Source organism: Manacus vitellinus, unplaced genomic scaffold (assembly GCF_001715985.3).
Source record: "Manacus vitellinus isolate BGI_N305 unplaced genomic scaffold, ASM171598v3 scaffold_63_pilon, whole genome shotgun sequence".
NCBI lineage: Eukaryota > Metazoa > Chordata > Aves > Passeriformes > Pipridae > Manacus > Manacus vitellinus.
The window spans coordinates 3,129,147-3,144,031 of record NW_021940711.1 but is presented as its reverse complement, the minus strand read 5'-3'; the positions used below and the strand labels follow the sequence as shown (position 1 = coordinate 3,144,031).

At 42.5% G+C, this 14,885-nt stretch overlaps 1 protein-coding gene across 4 annotated transcripts; it reads right to left on the bottom strand.

Moving 5' to 3' along the window:
• Positions 1 to 2,725: 2,725 nt before the first annotated feature.
• Positions 2,726 to 13,857, bottom strand: E2F8 (E2F transcription factor 8). 4 transcript variants are annotated; one of them, XM_029963819.1, is made up of 14 exons: positions 13,689 to 13,857; positions 12,208 to 12,483; positions 11,767 to 11,923; positions 10,412 to 10,717; positions 9,572 to 9,733; positions 8,026 to 8,163; positions 7,496 to 7,705; positions 7,042 to 7,126; positions 6,289 to 6,772; positions 5,163 to 5,393; positions 4,199 to 4,328; positions 3,738 to 4,054; positions 3,562 to 3,624; positions 2,900 to 3,012 (listed from the first exon to the last, which is right to left on the bottom strand). In XM_029963819.1, the coding sequence occupies exons 1-13, from the start codon at positions 13,704 to 13,706 to the stop codon at positions 3,598 to 3,600; spliced, it is 2,541 nt and encodes an 846-aa protein (XP_029819679.1). In that variant the 5' UTR covers positions 13,707 to 13,857; the 3' UTR covers positions 2,900 to 3,012; positions 3,562 to 3,597. The 4 variants fall into 4 exon arrangements, with proteins under 4 accessions (XP_029819676.1, XP_029819678.1, XP_029819677.1 ...); XM_029963816.1 differs by lacking the exon at positions 3,562 to 3,624 and having other exon boundaries at positions 2,726 to 3,012; XM_029963818.1 differs by lacking the exon at positions 3,562 to 3,624 and having other exon boundaries at positions 2,726 to 3,012; positions 7,496 to 7,657.
• Between the last annotated feature and the right edge of the window lie 1,028 nt (positions 13,858 to 14,885).

Below are 14,885 nucleotides of genomic sequence, written 5' to 3'. Positions count from 1 at the left end.
AGTTAATTGGACTCTTCTGCCTGTGTCAGATAATTCCAAATGCAGAGGGGACAGTGCAGTGTGTGTGGGATTGTGGCAGTTTGAGCCACATTAGAAATCTAAAAATCCAATTTCCAGGCTTCCCTCCACCCCTTCCCACAATTTATCCTAACACCGGAGAGAAACTTTCAGGCCAGAGGCTTCTCTAGGGGGAAGGGGAAGTATATACATTTATTTACACAAATAAATATACTGTACAAACTAAAAGCAACTGTATACATATATATTACATTTCTGCCAGTCCTTTCAAGCCCCTCCCTTTAACTTTAGTCCAGGAAGAGCCTTTTTCAGGCTGAGAAGTAACCAGTTTCTCCCTCGTGGCCTCCTACACCTAGACACAGCAGACACCAACAGCAAAACAGAGACTGCCAACAGCTTCCCGTGCTGTGTATATATGATTTTGAGCAGAAGCACACAACAGGAGTGGTGACTGGCTCTCCAGGGAACACTGCCCTGGCACCCAAACACCTCTGAGCCCCCCAGCCTCTCAGGGGGGCCAATTTCAAACCATGACAGTGATGGTTTCTTTTAAGAAGGCAGCGAGGAGGGGTTGAGGCAGGACTGAGTTCACTATTGGAGTGCATGGGAAGCACTGAGAAGCTTCTGAAAAGCTTTGCACCCTTGGTGATTCATGTTAGGATCCCTAACATTTGAGAGTGCTGAACCTTCTGTAACCTTCACTCATGTTTTATATATCGTGTCCTTGGATGGATTTGCACCGTAACCAACTGCAGGGAAATCTGCAGAGAAAGATTTTGCCCCCAAAATATGTCTTTTCCCTTTGAATTTGGCAGAGGATTTAAGGGGGAAAATGCAGTTGAACAACCTTTAGTTTTCCTGGTGTTGGGTGTTGCTTAATTTCTGTACTACTGTGTGCCCCTGTGAGGAAGTGTGTTGTTGAGAGGGTCTTAATAGCTCCAAGGAGCAGTTGGCATTTCATATAATTCCTGCTCAACTGTGATTAGCAGGACCTGGGATTGGAAGAACAGGCTTGAAACATGCAACTGGAGCTGCACATGCATGAACTAGGTCAAAGATGTAAATCAAAGGCAGGGATTAAGAAGCCCTGCTCAGAGAAGTGGAACTCAGTGAATCAAAAGCAAAGCAAGTCTGAGGAGTAGAGGAACTTTCCAGGAGGACACCAGGTGCTCAGGCCACGTTCAAAGGGAGGTGAGGCAGGTGGAAAAAGGGGCCCTTTGAGCAGCTTTTCAGCTTGCAAAATGAACAATCAAAAGGAAAGGTCCCGGCAAAAAAGCACCTGTAGTCACAGGAGGCAGGGGACGCTGGACAGCATGTCAGAATGTATGCTAGGCTTTTCAGGTACAGCCATTTGTGAGACCCTTTCACCAGCCCTCATTACTGTAGTTTCATCAGTCTGTCAAATGTGGTGTCTGAAAATGAAAGGTTTGGAGTTTGTTTCCTATGAGTAATGCAAGTTTCTAAAACCTTTGCCTTTTTATTTCTAGAATGAAGTCAATAGCAGGTGTAAGGAAGATCAATCAGTTATCCCTTTGGAGAAGAAAAATCTGCTCTCTGCTGCAGTGAGAATTCCTCCATCTTGCAGCTTTTATTCTTTTCTCCCCCTCATTTAGTATTTCCATAGTGATTGTATTCTGTCAGGTCTATTTTGTATTATAATTTTGCATTATTAAAAAGCAGCCCAGATAGTTTTACTGTGTTAGCTGTTTTGACTATGTTTTTTTACCTCAGTCCAAGACTGAATCTTAGGCTTTGCTACCATTTCTCCTGTCCCAATTTGGTCTGCCAGGCACATTTGACCTGGAAAAGCAGATACATTGTACTTTGATTTAATCTGTTAGTTATTCCTTGTTATCTGAGTGTGAACTGAGGGAGGAGTCTTCATCTTTCTTCCTTCAGTGTAGAAGAGGTGCTGTATGTATTTAAATTTAAATTAATCATTTAAATTAAATGGTCTAACTTAACTTGTTTGAAATTTTTTTGACATTTGGACACTTTCCATAAAGATACTCAGAATCCCTTACTTCATAACTACGTTTTCCTCTAACTGTTGTTGTTAGGAGCTATAATATCTTGTGACAAGAGTTCAGAAGCTACATCAAGTTATTTAAGTCCCTTTCTGATGAAATTCCATTTTCCCCTTCCTTCAGAACACAGAGATGCCCTTATTTGGCAAAAAAAGAATGAAGATTCTTTGCCGGTGAATACAAAATGTATTACTTAACTCAGGTAATCTAATTTGATGGAACAGAAAAAGTCAATGCAGGGTTTTATGTAAGTTTAATCTGAACAAATTGATTTAAAAATACAGTATAAATAATTCTTAACTTATATAAAAATCGATTAAGAAAATTTGGGGAGATTTTTGCTTTTTTTACTAACTTTACAAAAGAGCATTATTAAACATAGAAGCAAAACATTTTAACTATGGCCTTTTTGTTAAGACATAAAATATGTACACACTCACAGTACTTTTTTTTTGGTGCAAAATAGGTACTGACTGATAGACTGTACCTTTCTGTACAAAGACAATTTCAGCTTACTTTGCATAGAAGAAAATCAACACACACACACAAAAAAACCCCCACTAGATACATAACTTTGTTGTTAAAATACTTCAGGTAAGCCTTTTGGAAAAATTCATTAGGTATTAACTCTCACTAAGAGTCAATTTTATTTCTAAAGCATTAATTAAGGCTATTCCAGCATTGAGGTTTTGCCAATACATGTCCAAAATGTATTTTGGACAATGCCAGACGTGTGCAGTGTGTTAGCAGTAATTATGCCCGTTAACACATTCAGCAATTCCATATCCCAAAATTAGTCTTCCAAAACTTCAAGTTTTCGTTGAGGAATATAAAGAGTTCCTTGAGAGATTCTCTCGGTACCATCTGAGTTTGTAGACAGCGAAGATCCAGAATTTGGGCCTCCTGGTGTGCGGAAAAAGCTTTCTGTAACTGCCTGAGGCTCCTGAGGTTCCTTTGGAGCAGAAGGCTGAAGAGAAAAAGTTACTTTCATTTAAGGGGAATAAAGGTGAATTCTAGCTCTAGGTTTCTGCAGGATGTTAGCAAACTCTCCCCCCTCCCCCCGAAATTTAAAAACTTAACAACTTTTTACAAAGAATTTACCTGTATTCCTTGATATAAATATATATAAATAAAGTAAATAAAAGGGTTATTTTTCTAATAAGGGGATTTTTCTAATCCCCTCCTAACTTTTTTTTTAATACAAACAGATATTAGGCAATACAGTATTAAACAAAATATACAGGAAAACTTCCTGGAAGAAAAAAGTATTCTTTAAAGTCCTTTACAATCCTATCCTATTAAAAAAAAAAAAAAGCTAATATTAAACACAAGAACTTGCGAATATTAGGCAAGTAACAAGAAGGAAAGATAAAGTAACAAAGGCACAATTTTCTGATAAGCATAATTTCAGATCTATGCAAAATCCTCCCTCTAAAACAGTTGTCTCTTCACATCTTGTCATCTTCCAGGTGGCTCCACTTCCACAACAAATAAGTGACTTATCTTCCTTGCTAACCTCTCAGTTCTATCGTACTTAGGCTGGCCTTCACTGCTAGCTCTTTTTGGGCACTGCTGATTTCTAAAGATCAAAAGAAAATGTTTATTTAAAAACTTTACCTGCTGTAAAGGAATTGCTGCACTGTACTTCCCACTCAACCCACCGAGGCCAAGGTGCAATATATTTGTACTTACCTTCCCTTCTTGCACGTTCATGTTTCCTGAGCTATGGCTGGTGTTTTCTGCTTGGGAAGAGACCGGCACGTGCTGAAGAACAGGATTTGCAGGAACCTGCACACCAGCAGGTAATAGTCCTATGTGTTGCAGCATAAAGTTCAGAGCTGAAGAACTTGGATTTTGGGCAGAGCTGGCATTGTTTGAATTGAGACAGGAGTTGCTCAGTACAGGTGCAGCAGCTATGGAATTTGGTGACAGCATAATGTTCAAGGGTGTTATATGAAAAGCAGGAATGTTAACTGTTTTCAGCTCTGAGGCTGTCATCGGAATGACACCTGAAACAGAAACATCGAGTGTTGAAGGGGATCAAGAACTGAGGCTCAGGACATTGTGCTGTGACTTCATTAACTCAGTAGGAAGAATCTGGCCCGCAATTCCTTAAACCAGACAAGTCTATGCCTGTTTTATTAAACACTCACCAGTAATGGGTGAGCTGTAGGTAGGGTGCTGTAAGGAACACATCCCAGCTTTCTCTTTATTGGAGCAGTCTGCCTTTGTGCCATGGGTGCAGTGAGTAAGAGGAATAAGATAACCAGAGGGAAAAAAAGTCTGACAAAGAAAAAGACGACACACCTTTAGCTCAAACATGTAACAAACAAAACCCAAATATGTTCTCCTAAGCTGCATCTCCCTTGCCCTGTTCTTATTCTCTATCCTCCACATCCCCAGGATCCTGTATTCCATGCTCCTGCTACCTTTTGTCTGAAACGAGACACAACTAACTCAAGGACATGCTCTTAAAAGACCACATACAAGTCAGCTGGCTCCATTTCCAGCTGATATCCTCAGTGATTAACTAAAAATCCGCCTGGGATTAACACAATGCAATTAGACAAGACGAAAGAGAAACCCTGACACTGAATACTTTTTTCTAGAAGAAATTACTGGACTCATTAGTCATCATATCAGCTCATTGTTTTATGAAAAACACAATCCAAGATATATTGGAAGACAAACCTTTTGCATTTACACGTTTTGGTCAACTGCTCTTTATTCAGGTTCTCCTCAGCAGTTAAGTCTGAACTGCAGAATACTGGATTTTACTGATAAGGAGAGAGTTTTGTGGGATTCTGTTTCAAAGCCTGTGCAAACAAAGGACTGGGGAGGTGAGGGATCTCAACATTGCTCTCAGCCTCAGTCTTAGGGTGATCTTCATTCCAATTGAAGCCTGAAAGCCACTTTATGTCCTCTTATTTGTGTGCTAATGCAGAAACAGTTGTTCTACATTCCTACAAAATAAAGTTTTAAAGCACTCTAAAAAGATTCCATCCAAAGACAATCTATGTAGGTGTAGTTTGTTATAGTTTTGTTTCTTTTGCAAAGAATCCAAATGGTGTTTTCCTAGGAATGGCAAGATCTCCTGTGGTGTCTGACAAAGCTTACCTCGGGAGTAGGAATGGCAAATGCTACAGGTATGTCTTGTTTAGTTTTGATTTTATCCTCATCTTCTGGAATATTTTCCTTTTTACATTGGTCACAGCAACTTGCCATGTTTTGATCCACATTTTGATCTAATGTTTCTGTTTCCTTCTGTTTATCTTCCTGGACATTATCCATTTCATGATTCACTTGTGAATTATTAGAAGGTGGTTTTTCATTTTTAGTGGATTTTCCCTTTAAAAAAGTACACACCAAAAGAAAGGCAGATATTGTAAGGCTTAACATTCTCAATGACAGCTATACAGTGATATTTATACATTTTTTAAAATTGGAAAGCAAGCTTTCTCCTTTCTCCTGATCCCAAGTTTGTGCAATAAAAATTTCTGATCACTAAGATAACCAGGTCCATGTTATCCCTTCTTTCTCCTTCCCAGCTGGTGGATGTTTGACATCACATGTTGTCACAACATGGTGACAACATACGATGACTGTTTCAGAAGCACAATTTACAGCAGGGTTATAATTTACAGAGGTCCTAAAACTTTCAGCAACCAAGGAGTAGAAAGCAATCCAGCCCCAGTTTCTCAATATGCATCAAATTTGTCTGAACCTCTTATTCTCTTAATGTGCTACTTTATTGTGCTTACAACAATCCAACAGTGCACAACATTGGGTGGAAATATTTAGAAGGCATTAGGATTTGGGGATGTTCCCTGTCCAGTGACTTTTATGTGTCCACTTTCCCTCCTAACACCTCTAAAGCCAAGAATGGGTGCCAGCAAGTTCATGGAGTACTAGAATGGTTTGGGTTAGAAGGGACCTTCCAACCCCACTCTCGATCTGACCTAATCAGGAAAAATAGGTATAAAGAGGTAAAATATAAATAGGTAAAGTCTTGACATGTTTTGGGAGTCGTTTTGACTAACATCTGTACACTTTGACACATGTTCTTAGAGCCAAAACCAAGCCCTCCAACATCAGCAAGCAGAACAAATGAACATCATCTCTTCAAACATAATGTTATTAAAAACACCTACACACACTGGCAGGCTTCTAAATCACTTTGAAAATGAGTAGGTGGCAACATCATTAAGCTCTAAAATGGCATTTTAAAACTAATTTAACTTACCAAAGAAGTACCAAGGCTCTCCTCATCACCTCTATGCCTTTTAATTAAATTATTCTCTTGTAATGCTTGTGATCTTTTAAGGCACCTCTGTGATGAAGTTTCTGATTTAATCTCTGGTCTTTCTTCAGCTGCCAAAGGCTTTGTTGACTCAGCTGTAGCGATCTGATTGTCCCCTTCCTCAGTGGTTATTTTATTTAATACTTTTGAATTATTACTCTTAATTCCAGTTACATTAGCACATGGTAGAGGCTGCAACATGAAACCTGGGCTGTAGGTTGTCACAGTGTGGGCTTGAGAAGGATGCAGATATATTGCATATGACATCCCAGAGTGAGGATGAGGTAGGATTACTGGTGAGACTGAGCTGTGGCTTGCAGGGCAGACCCCCAGGGGCTGGCTGGGAGTTGGCTGCTGAGGGGGTTCAGGCTTGGGGACTGCCTCAGGTGAGGACAGGACACATTTCATTTGCATCTCCTCTGCTGTCCTTAAGCAAAACAAACAAAAAAAAGCCCAAACATTTTAATTCCTTCAGGCAGAAATGAATGCCCTGACAAATTATTTTCTGTAGTACAAAGACTTAACGTGAACTTGTACTTCTCAATCCACTGAACAGAAAGTAAGTGAATGAATAGCCTGCAGTACCAATGGTTAGCTGTTTTTGCAGACTATTGCCCCACTCAAACTGAGCATAACTTTAGCTTAATGGCCAGTGCCATCCTAAAGCTTCTCACCTTAACACTTGGGCAAACTTACTTGGATTGTCCTTCCAGCTGCGGTTTAGCGATTGCTGGAAGCTGAGTTATTGTACTTGGGAAAACTGGTAAATTTTGATAAGTACCTGGTGGGAAGAGGAAAACCAAATCAAAACTGTTAGTACATCAAATGTAGAAGTTAAAATTTAACTTTAATTTGAGGAGACTTCTTTATTTAATGTAGCAAACACATTCAACAGCAAAGCACTAAGACCTATTATCCTCAAACTGCAGACCAGACTTGACTTGATCAATTGGATGAATTTTAAAGCCCCCAGAGAGGATCCTTAACAAGAACATGAACATTGATAGGTAATTTTCTGCCAATTTTCTGGAATATAGAAGAACTGTTTAGAGAGGATAGCCCAAAGCAGAGTTTCCACAACAAAGCAAGCCCACATATTTAATGCAAGACTGGATCTGACTTAAAAACAAACTTACAAAAAGATACGTACTTGTACTCATTTTAACTGGGCTGGTTGGAGCAGACTGGATCTTTCTTCTGTCATTTTCTATACTCTTAACTAACTTTATTAGAGATGAATGCCGAGTGAAGTTTTGCTTTCCTTTTGAAGGAAAAAGGTTTTTTGAGCAGTGCTCTTTGGAAGGGACAGATTCTGAAACAGGTGGGGAACAGGTTATAGAAGTTGCTTCAAGTTTTGTATCTAAAATGCAGGAAAAAAGGAGAAAAAATATATATAATATGCAGATTCAGTAATTAAAAGCAATTATTTGAGCCTGGCTTATAATTCCTGAAGTACTAGCAGCAGCAAACATGGAATTCAAGAGTCTCAGTATGAGAACATCTACTTTGTGGAAATAGATACTGGTGTGCTGTGCTGTCAAGGACTAAGGACAGAGATGTGACTAGTAAAAGACTTTCTGCTTAGTTATTCTGTCTTTTGATCTAGAAATTCTAATAGAGAAAAAAAAGAAAAAATCAAAAATCATCAGCAGAACAAAAGGAAATTACACATACACCTACCCTGAATGTTTGGCAAGACCTCAGGTCCTGTCCACTTGAATGCTGGTTTTCTACCTCTCTCCTCTGTAACATGAACTTTCTTGATAAGCTTAAGGCTGCTGAGAACATTTGCTATGTCATAAAGTCTCCTAATTTTGGCTGAAATGAAGTAAAAATAAATAAATGTAAAGTAAGGCAATTCCAATTAACAGGTTAGTATATATGAGATGAAAAAGGGTGGCTAAAAGGAAAAAGCTTTATAATTTTTTTTGTGAAAACAATTTTGTGGAACAGGTATTTATACAATGAAATAACATATTGTGATACAAAGTTTACACGTAAAATAGAATGACCTAGATATAGATCTGGAAAAGAAAATGCTGCAAAGTTTATTATGCTAAATACAGGAAAAAAAAACATTTTCCTGTGCAATGATCAAATCTATACAAATTCTGCAGTAAAAATAAGTAGATTAAAAGGGAGGTACACACATGCAATGGCAAATGTGGGAACTGGAGGGCAGAGAGACTAAAATCCAACAGGATAATCATCCTGCATGTTCTTCACTGTCTCTAGGTTAAGCTATTAGGGAAAAGTTTTAGGCTGAAGTCAAATTACAAGGGATTTCTAGAAGGTAAAGTGAATGGGCTTAGGCCTAAGCTTCTGCTACTGAAAATTTAAAAGTCTAGCAAGTTATGGAACTTGGGACTGTGCTTTGTAACCAAGAACATGGTAAAATATGTGATACCTGAAATACAGGCACATGGCTGGAATGCCCTAAAAATGCTTTTATTGTGAGACAGGCTTTATGGAGGAAGACTGAAAACAAACAAAAAACCCCACTGACTAACCATCCATCCTCTCTGTGTTGCCAGGAGGGAGTGAAAAAGAAATTATGAACTCAAATCAGTGAGGATCACTTTTTACATAGATACAATTCCAGCAAAAAAAAAAAAAAAAATCAAGGAAGGGTCTAATTTTTAATAAAATCCACAATTAATTCTTGATCCTTCAAAAGCAGGCACATTTTTAATTATTTTAATTATTATACATGTACAGACCTAGACCTAGAAGTACCTTTCCATTTGAATGGAGAGGAAGTGTGTAGGGAACTGAGAGCAGGATAAAAGAATGAAGAAATAACTGGCAGTTAGAGCTTTTGGTTTCACTTCCTCTGACATTTAAGTTACTAGCAGGACTTTTACAGAATCTCTTTATATTTCCACCAAGTTAGTTATATGACCAGAACATAGATTTGAATAATTGTGGGGCATCTTTGGTGAAATGATGCTGAAAACCTTCTGACAGGTCTCTTGAGGAAAGAAATTGTTACCAATGAGGAGCCTTGTGGTATTACTTCAGGAGAGAAAATTTAATGGACTTTTCCTCTTGTGGGCATTAGGTATCAGTGACTATACAAGTGGGTCCCTCTTATAAACAGCACAAGGTGTTTAGTGAGTTTTTGGAGGCTCAAATATATTTATAGTAGGAAAAATATGACAGTATTTTACGTTATATGAACTAATACTAGAATCATTCACTTAGTTTAAGCTTTATATTTACTTACTTTTAAACTTGCTTTTATCTAAGTCTTCTAACTGGTCTTCTCCAATCAAGATTTTAGCAGCAACTTCAAGGCTCACTATTTGAGGTGTTGAAACAAGAAACAGCATCACAAATTTCTGACTCATCACTCGTAAAGATTTGTATTTCCTGCCATTTACTGATGCTGCAGCAGACAGGAGAAAAGATTAAAGTATTAAGTGACACACCAGCTACAAACATTTCTAAAACACTGAAAAAATTTGTCAGTAATAATAATTACAAGAACAAACAACACAGTGACTAGACAGGGCCAATGTGAACTCCAGAATCATGACAAGAGCCAGATAACTGGGTGCATACCAAGTCTAACTAAGCAGAAGAGAGTGTGATGTACCCCCCATATACATTTCCTATTGTCTGACAACTTGTACTCTTAAAGACGCTCGACCCTTAATTAAAATTTCTTCCATGACTCAGACCTAAATTAAAAAAAATTAATTTATGCTTTTTGTTTCTATAACATTCCATAGCAACTTCTGGCTTTATAACAATTCAATGGTAATTGTTTGTATTTTGGTATATTTGATACATTTGGTGTATTTTGGGATTGTATGTTGGTATATTTGATAGTTTTACCTGATGCTCCCTTGTTCTTGCCCTGTAAAAACAAACTACATGTGCAAGAATTGAATGAATAAGACAAGTGAAAGAGTGCAGAGCACTTTTTCTCCCCACAAACAGCTGTGGTGCCTTTGGGGCAGTACCATCTCCAAAAAAAAAGGCCAACAAATGTTTTTTCAAAGTTCATGGATATTTATCCTTACAAACACATATTATTCTTGGCACTATAGAGAATTATTACCAGCACGAAATTCCACTCCTGGGAGCTCAACAAAAGACATTTCTGACTGTTCACTTGAGCCAAGAGAACTTGCCGTTTCTTCATTCCTTTCACCGTCAGGATCAAATTCATGCTCGTACTCTCTTTTCTTGATCATCTGAATTTGCTGTATGTATTTGTTCTCTTCTCCAACTTTTTTCAGAGCCTGCAGGGTCTGGGGGAGGTTATGTCTCCCGTGCCAAACATATCTGTTTCTGGCCAGGCGGCTCACCATGTGCAGGCTCTCCAGCACATTCACAATATCGTAGATGCGCCTGCGTTCAACATCTGGGAAAGGAAGAGATGAACATGACACCTCTACTACACGAAATATGTTTATCACACATTTACCTGCAACAGGTCCCTATCCTTCCTTCTCTCTTAATACACTTCTAAACCATTTTTGCCAATTCCTTGTTAGAAAAGTTTCTGGAAATAGCCCTCATAGATCTTGCCAGCAAGGAAAATAATTCTTGCTTCACATATGGAAAGACTCGCTGCTCCACAGTTGTACTTGGCTTACAGCATTCCTTAAGAAATAAAACTTACTGTTGCCAGAAGAGCCATTAGATGGGTTTGAATCCAGCTTTAAAAAAAACCAGAGCATTTTTAATTATTCATTGTATTGATTTTAGATTGTCCCCTTAAATAACCTTGGAAACTAACACACTGTCCTTTTCTCTTTTTTCTGTTAAATTCTTGGTTTTGAGTAGGCATTTTCTAAAAGAGATGTTCTTTTGTACAAAGTACAAAAAAATACAAGTCACAGTGCTTTAAAATTTTTATAACTATTACCAGTTTGTAATCTGTAGAATACTGTAACTGCATAGCTTTTTGGCTTACAAAAGCTTCAGCTTGATGTTGGCAACTTAGAGTCTCTGAAAATCATCGATAATTTAACTTTCTCATTTTATATCACTGTTTTTATATTGCATCATCAAAGGCAGAAAATAGTTTCTTGCTTTGATGTCATGGTTGGACAGGAAGTTGTGGATTCAGTTTGAGAAATGCAAATTCCTGCTGCCAAATCCCAACCACTAATCTTAGCCATCATCTCTAGATCCAAAAAATTGCAACTGATTATTCATGGTATCAGCAATAATGTAGATGTTTAATATGAAACAGAATTCAGAGTTTCTCAGTTCGGTTCATTGAAGAAACTTTAGCATTTTAAAAAGATTGATCTAAGAATGAGGAGTTTAAAACTGGATTTAAATAAGTTTGAGAGAATACAGTAAGCATTCAACATTTTATGGAGCAAAAACGAACTAACACAAACGGCAAGTTACTGGCACACTTGCACGAAGAAATCTTTAGCAGCATGTACAGCAACTTACGGAGCTCTTCAGTGACTTCGTCAAGGCAGATGTAACTTTTCTGTGCCGCGCTGGGGTAATCGGGATATCGAGCTAAGAATTTATGACACAGCAACCCCAGGCTTTTCTCTTTGCGACTTGGCTGAGATTTTTCATATTCATCTCCCAATAAGTGCTCCTACATGGGAATGAGAAAAAGAGAATTTGAGATTTTTGACAATATGTAAACACAGATATTTAACAGCTTCGTTGTTAGCACTGTTAAAGGCCCAGTGTTCTCCCTTTGTCCTCAGCAGCTGTGAAATTAAACCAGAACATTACCTGTTGTATGTAACTAGTCAATATCCTTACTTATATTTGGTAAATGCTCCAAAATCAAAACTTAAAAAAAGTTTTGTTACATCAATGTACAACTTTTTAAACTGAATAAACAGCCTTCAGCTAACTTGAAAAAAAAAATACCTGCAAACAGTGTTTCACCTGTAGAACCTCAGTTGAACTGTTTGACAGTTGCTTTTTCTGTTCTCTGCTCCTAATCTCAGGACTGGCCGCACTAATCAGCATTTTCAAGTTGGAAGTAGGTGTCCATGGCTCTGCTGGAGAGGTTTCCTTAGGTTTTGGGGGTGTGGTTAGTGGCTGACAGTCAGGCTGTCTCTCTGTCAGTACCACCTGTGAGGTAGCTGCTTGTTTCAAAGGGGTTTTCAGTACATTTCTGTGTGGCTCAGAAGGCTCATTTTCCTGTACACCAAGAAAGAGAACAACGGTGAGATTAAAAACCAACAATCCATTGATCAATAGTAGCCAAAGGGGGCACAGAGACCATTGCATTTTTTGTGCAATGGTTCCAATCCTGCTCTGAACCAACAAGCCCTGTCCCTGAAAACCATTTCTGTGCCTGGAGCTTAAGGCTCGGGGCCTGTGGCATTTATTCCTTAGGTAATTTTCCTTTTCTTTCCCTCTGGGGCAAATACAGTCAGAACGAATGTTAATGCATAGCAGAGCTATGAAAGAACGGCTGAAACACATTTTCAGTGGGTGTGATGTTCCTTATAAATTCTTGTTGGGCTGAACAGACATCAGCGTATGTGTCAGGGAATTCATCCTGTATTATACAGCCGCCTTAACTCCGGCAGCCAGCCCACTATAGAGCCACAGAAGTGTTGGCTAACAAGCCCTTAACTTTTACAAAGAACTTTAACAACGAACTTTAACAAGCTCCAAAATCGGTGCGGAGTAAGGGGTGGAATACGATTGCGGCGCTTGCCTAGAGAAAACAAGAGAGGAGGGAATAAAGGCGGAGAAGAGGGAGAGAGAGTGAAGGATCTGTGGGACCAGGAACCGATCCACTTCCTCGTGTGGTTTCCCTGCTGGAACCCCTTTGCTTTTGGCGCCGTACATTCGCGCATGCGCGGTCCGCGCTCTGGAGCCCTCAAGGACTGGCTCAGGGGGCTCTGGAGTTCCCGGGGCTCTTTGGAGCTCCTAGAGCCCACCTCAGGGAGGTTCCCGGGGTTCCCGGCGGGCTCGCAAGCCCGGACCCGCACGGGAAGCGGGCTCAGCCCAGCGCTGCCCCACTTCCGCGGGACCTTCTTCCAGCGGCAACTTCCCTGTCACAGCACCGCTGAACGCTGAAGACGGACGTGACCTGCTTATCGTACCTGCTCCTCCACACAGCTCTCATCAAGGAAAAAAAGAAAAGGAGAGGGGAACCGGGAAGAAATGGTGCTCCTTAGGGACTCGGTGGATAAAGGTCGTCAGAGGTGAAGTTTTAGGAACTTTCGTTACGGACAAGGATTAAAGCGAAGGTAACACGCGCCCGGTTTCTGCCGTCCCGCGGTTTCTACGCGCGATCGCTCGGGCTGAGGCGGCTTCGCCCCCCCGAGGGTCCGAGCACGGACACCGGGGCTGTCACCGCTGCGCGGGAAGGCGCCCGACTTGGGAATTACCTTGTCGCCGGTGCCCATCTCCCCGGCCCGCCGGCCGCATCCTCCCGCCGCCTCAGCAGGCGACAACCCGCGGTCCTGCCGCGCCGCTCCGCATCGCAGGTCCTGCCGGCTCTGCAGGGAGGCGTTGCTTGCGGGGGAGGCGGTGCCGGGCCGGCTCCCGCTGCCCCCGGCTCGTCCCGTCGCCTCCCGCCCAGCCCGCCGCGCGCCCGCCGCCCAACGGCTCGGCCCCCCCCGCCCGCCCGGCCCGGCCCCAGCGCCGCCCATGGGCCCCCCCGGGAGCCCGTTCGAACACCCGAAGGTGCGCTCACGCCGCCCTGTGCTCCCCCGCGCACCCCACGGCCGGCAGCGGCGACGGCCCTCGGGAAGCGCTGCCGCTGCCGCTGCCGCCGCCGCCCCCCCGGGACGCCCGCGCCGCGGGCCGTCCGGAGCCCGGTTTGAATTCACCGCGCGGAGCCGCCGCGGGCGGGTGGGGCGGGTGGGGCAGCCATTCAGCGCGCGGCGCTGCGCCCCAAGCGGCCAATGGGAGCGCGGCGTCGCGTGGCCGCTCCCTCCCTGCCCTTGTCCTCTCTCCCGCCTCCCGCCGCTGGGCGAGCGCCGGCGGGGGCTCGGCTGGGGCTTTGGCGGTTCCCTGTCTCCCGCCCGCCCAACGGCCGCAGGGTCGCGGGGCCAGCGGGCGGGCCCGGGCGTGAGGGCGCCGGCGGTTTAGCGAGCCCATTTACCCGCGCCGCCTCGCCCGGTCCCGTCCGTCAGGGGCCGCGCGCCCCGCGCGGGCTCCGCGCGCGCCCCTCGCGCCTCCCCGCCGGCCGCGCGCCCCTCACGGGGTTGCCCGCGGGGCCCCGCGGTTGCCGCGCCCCTCGAAACACGCCGTGGTTTAACACGCCGCGTTTGAAACACTCCGCACGCCGTGTTCGGAACACCCCGCACACTGTGTTTGAAACACCATACATACAGCTCCCGGCTGGGCCCCCCCGACGGCCGCGCCCCTGCACTCCTCGCTCAGCAAGAAGGGGGGAAAAAAATGTGAATAGCTGAGCGATTGCGGGGCTCGTGGTGGGTGGGAGCGCTTGCGATAGCCTCTGGGCAAGAGGCATTAGTGTGCCCAGGATGAAGGTCCGCAGCCGTCTGGTGCCGCCTGTCACAGAATCATTTAGGTTGGAAAAGACCTCTGAGATCACCGAGTCCAACCTGTGACCCAAC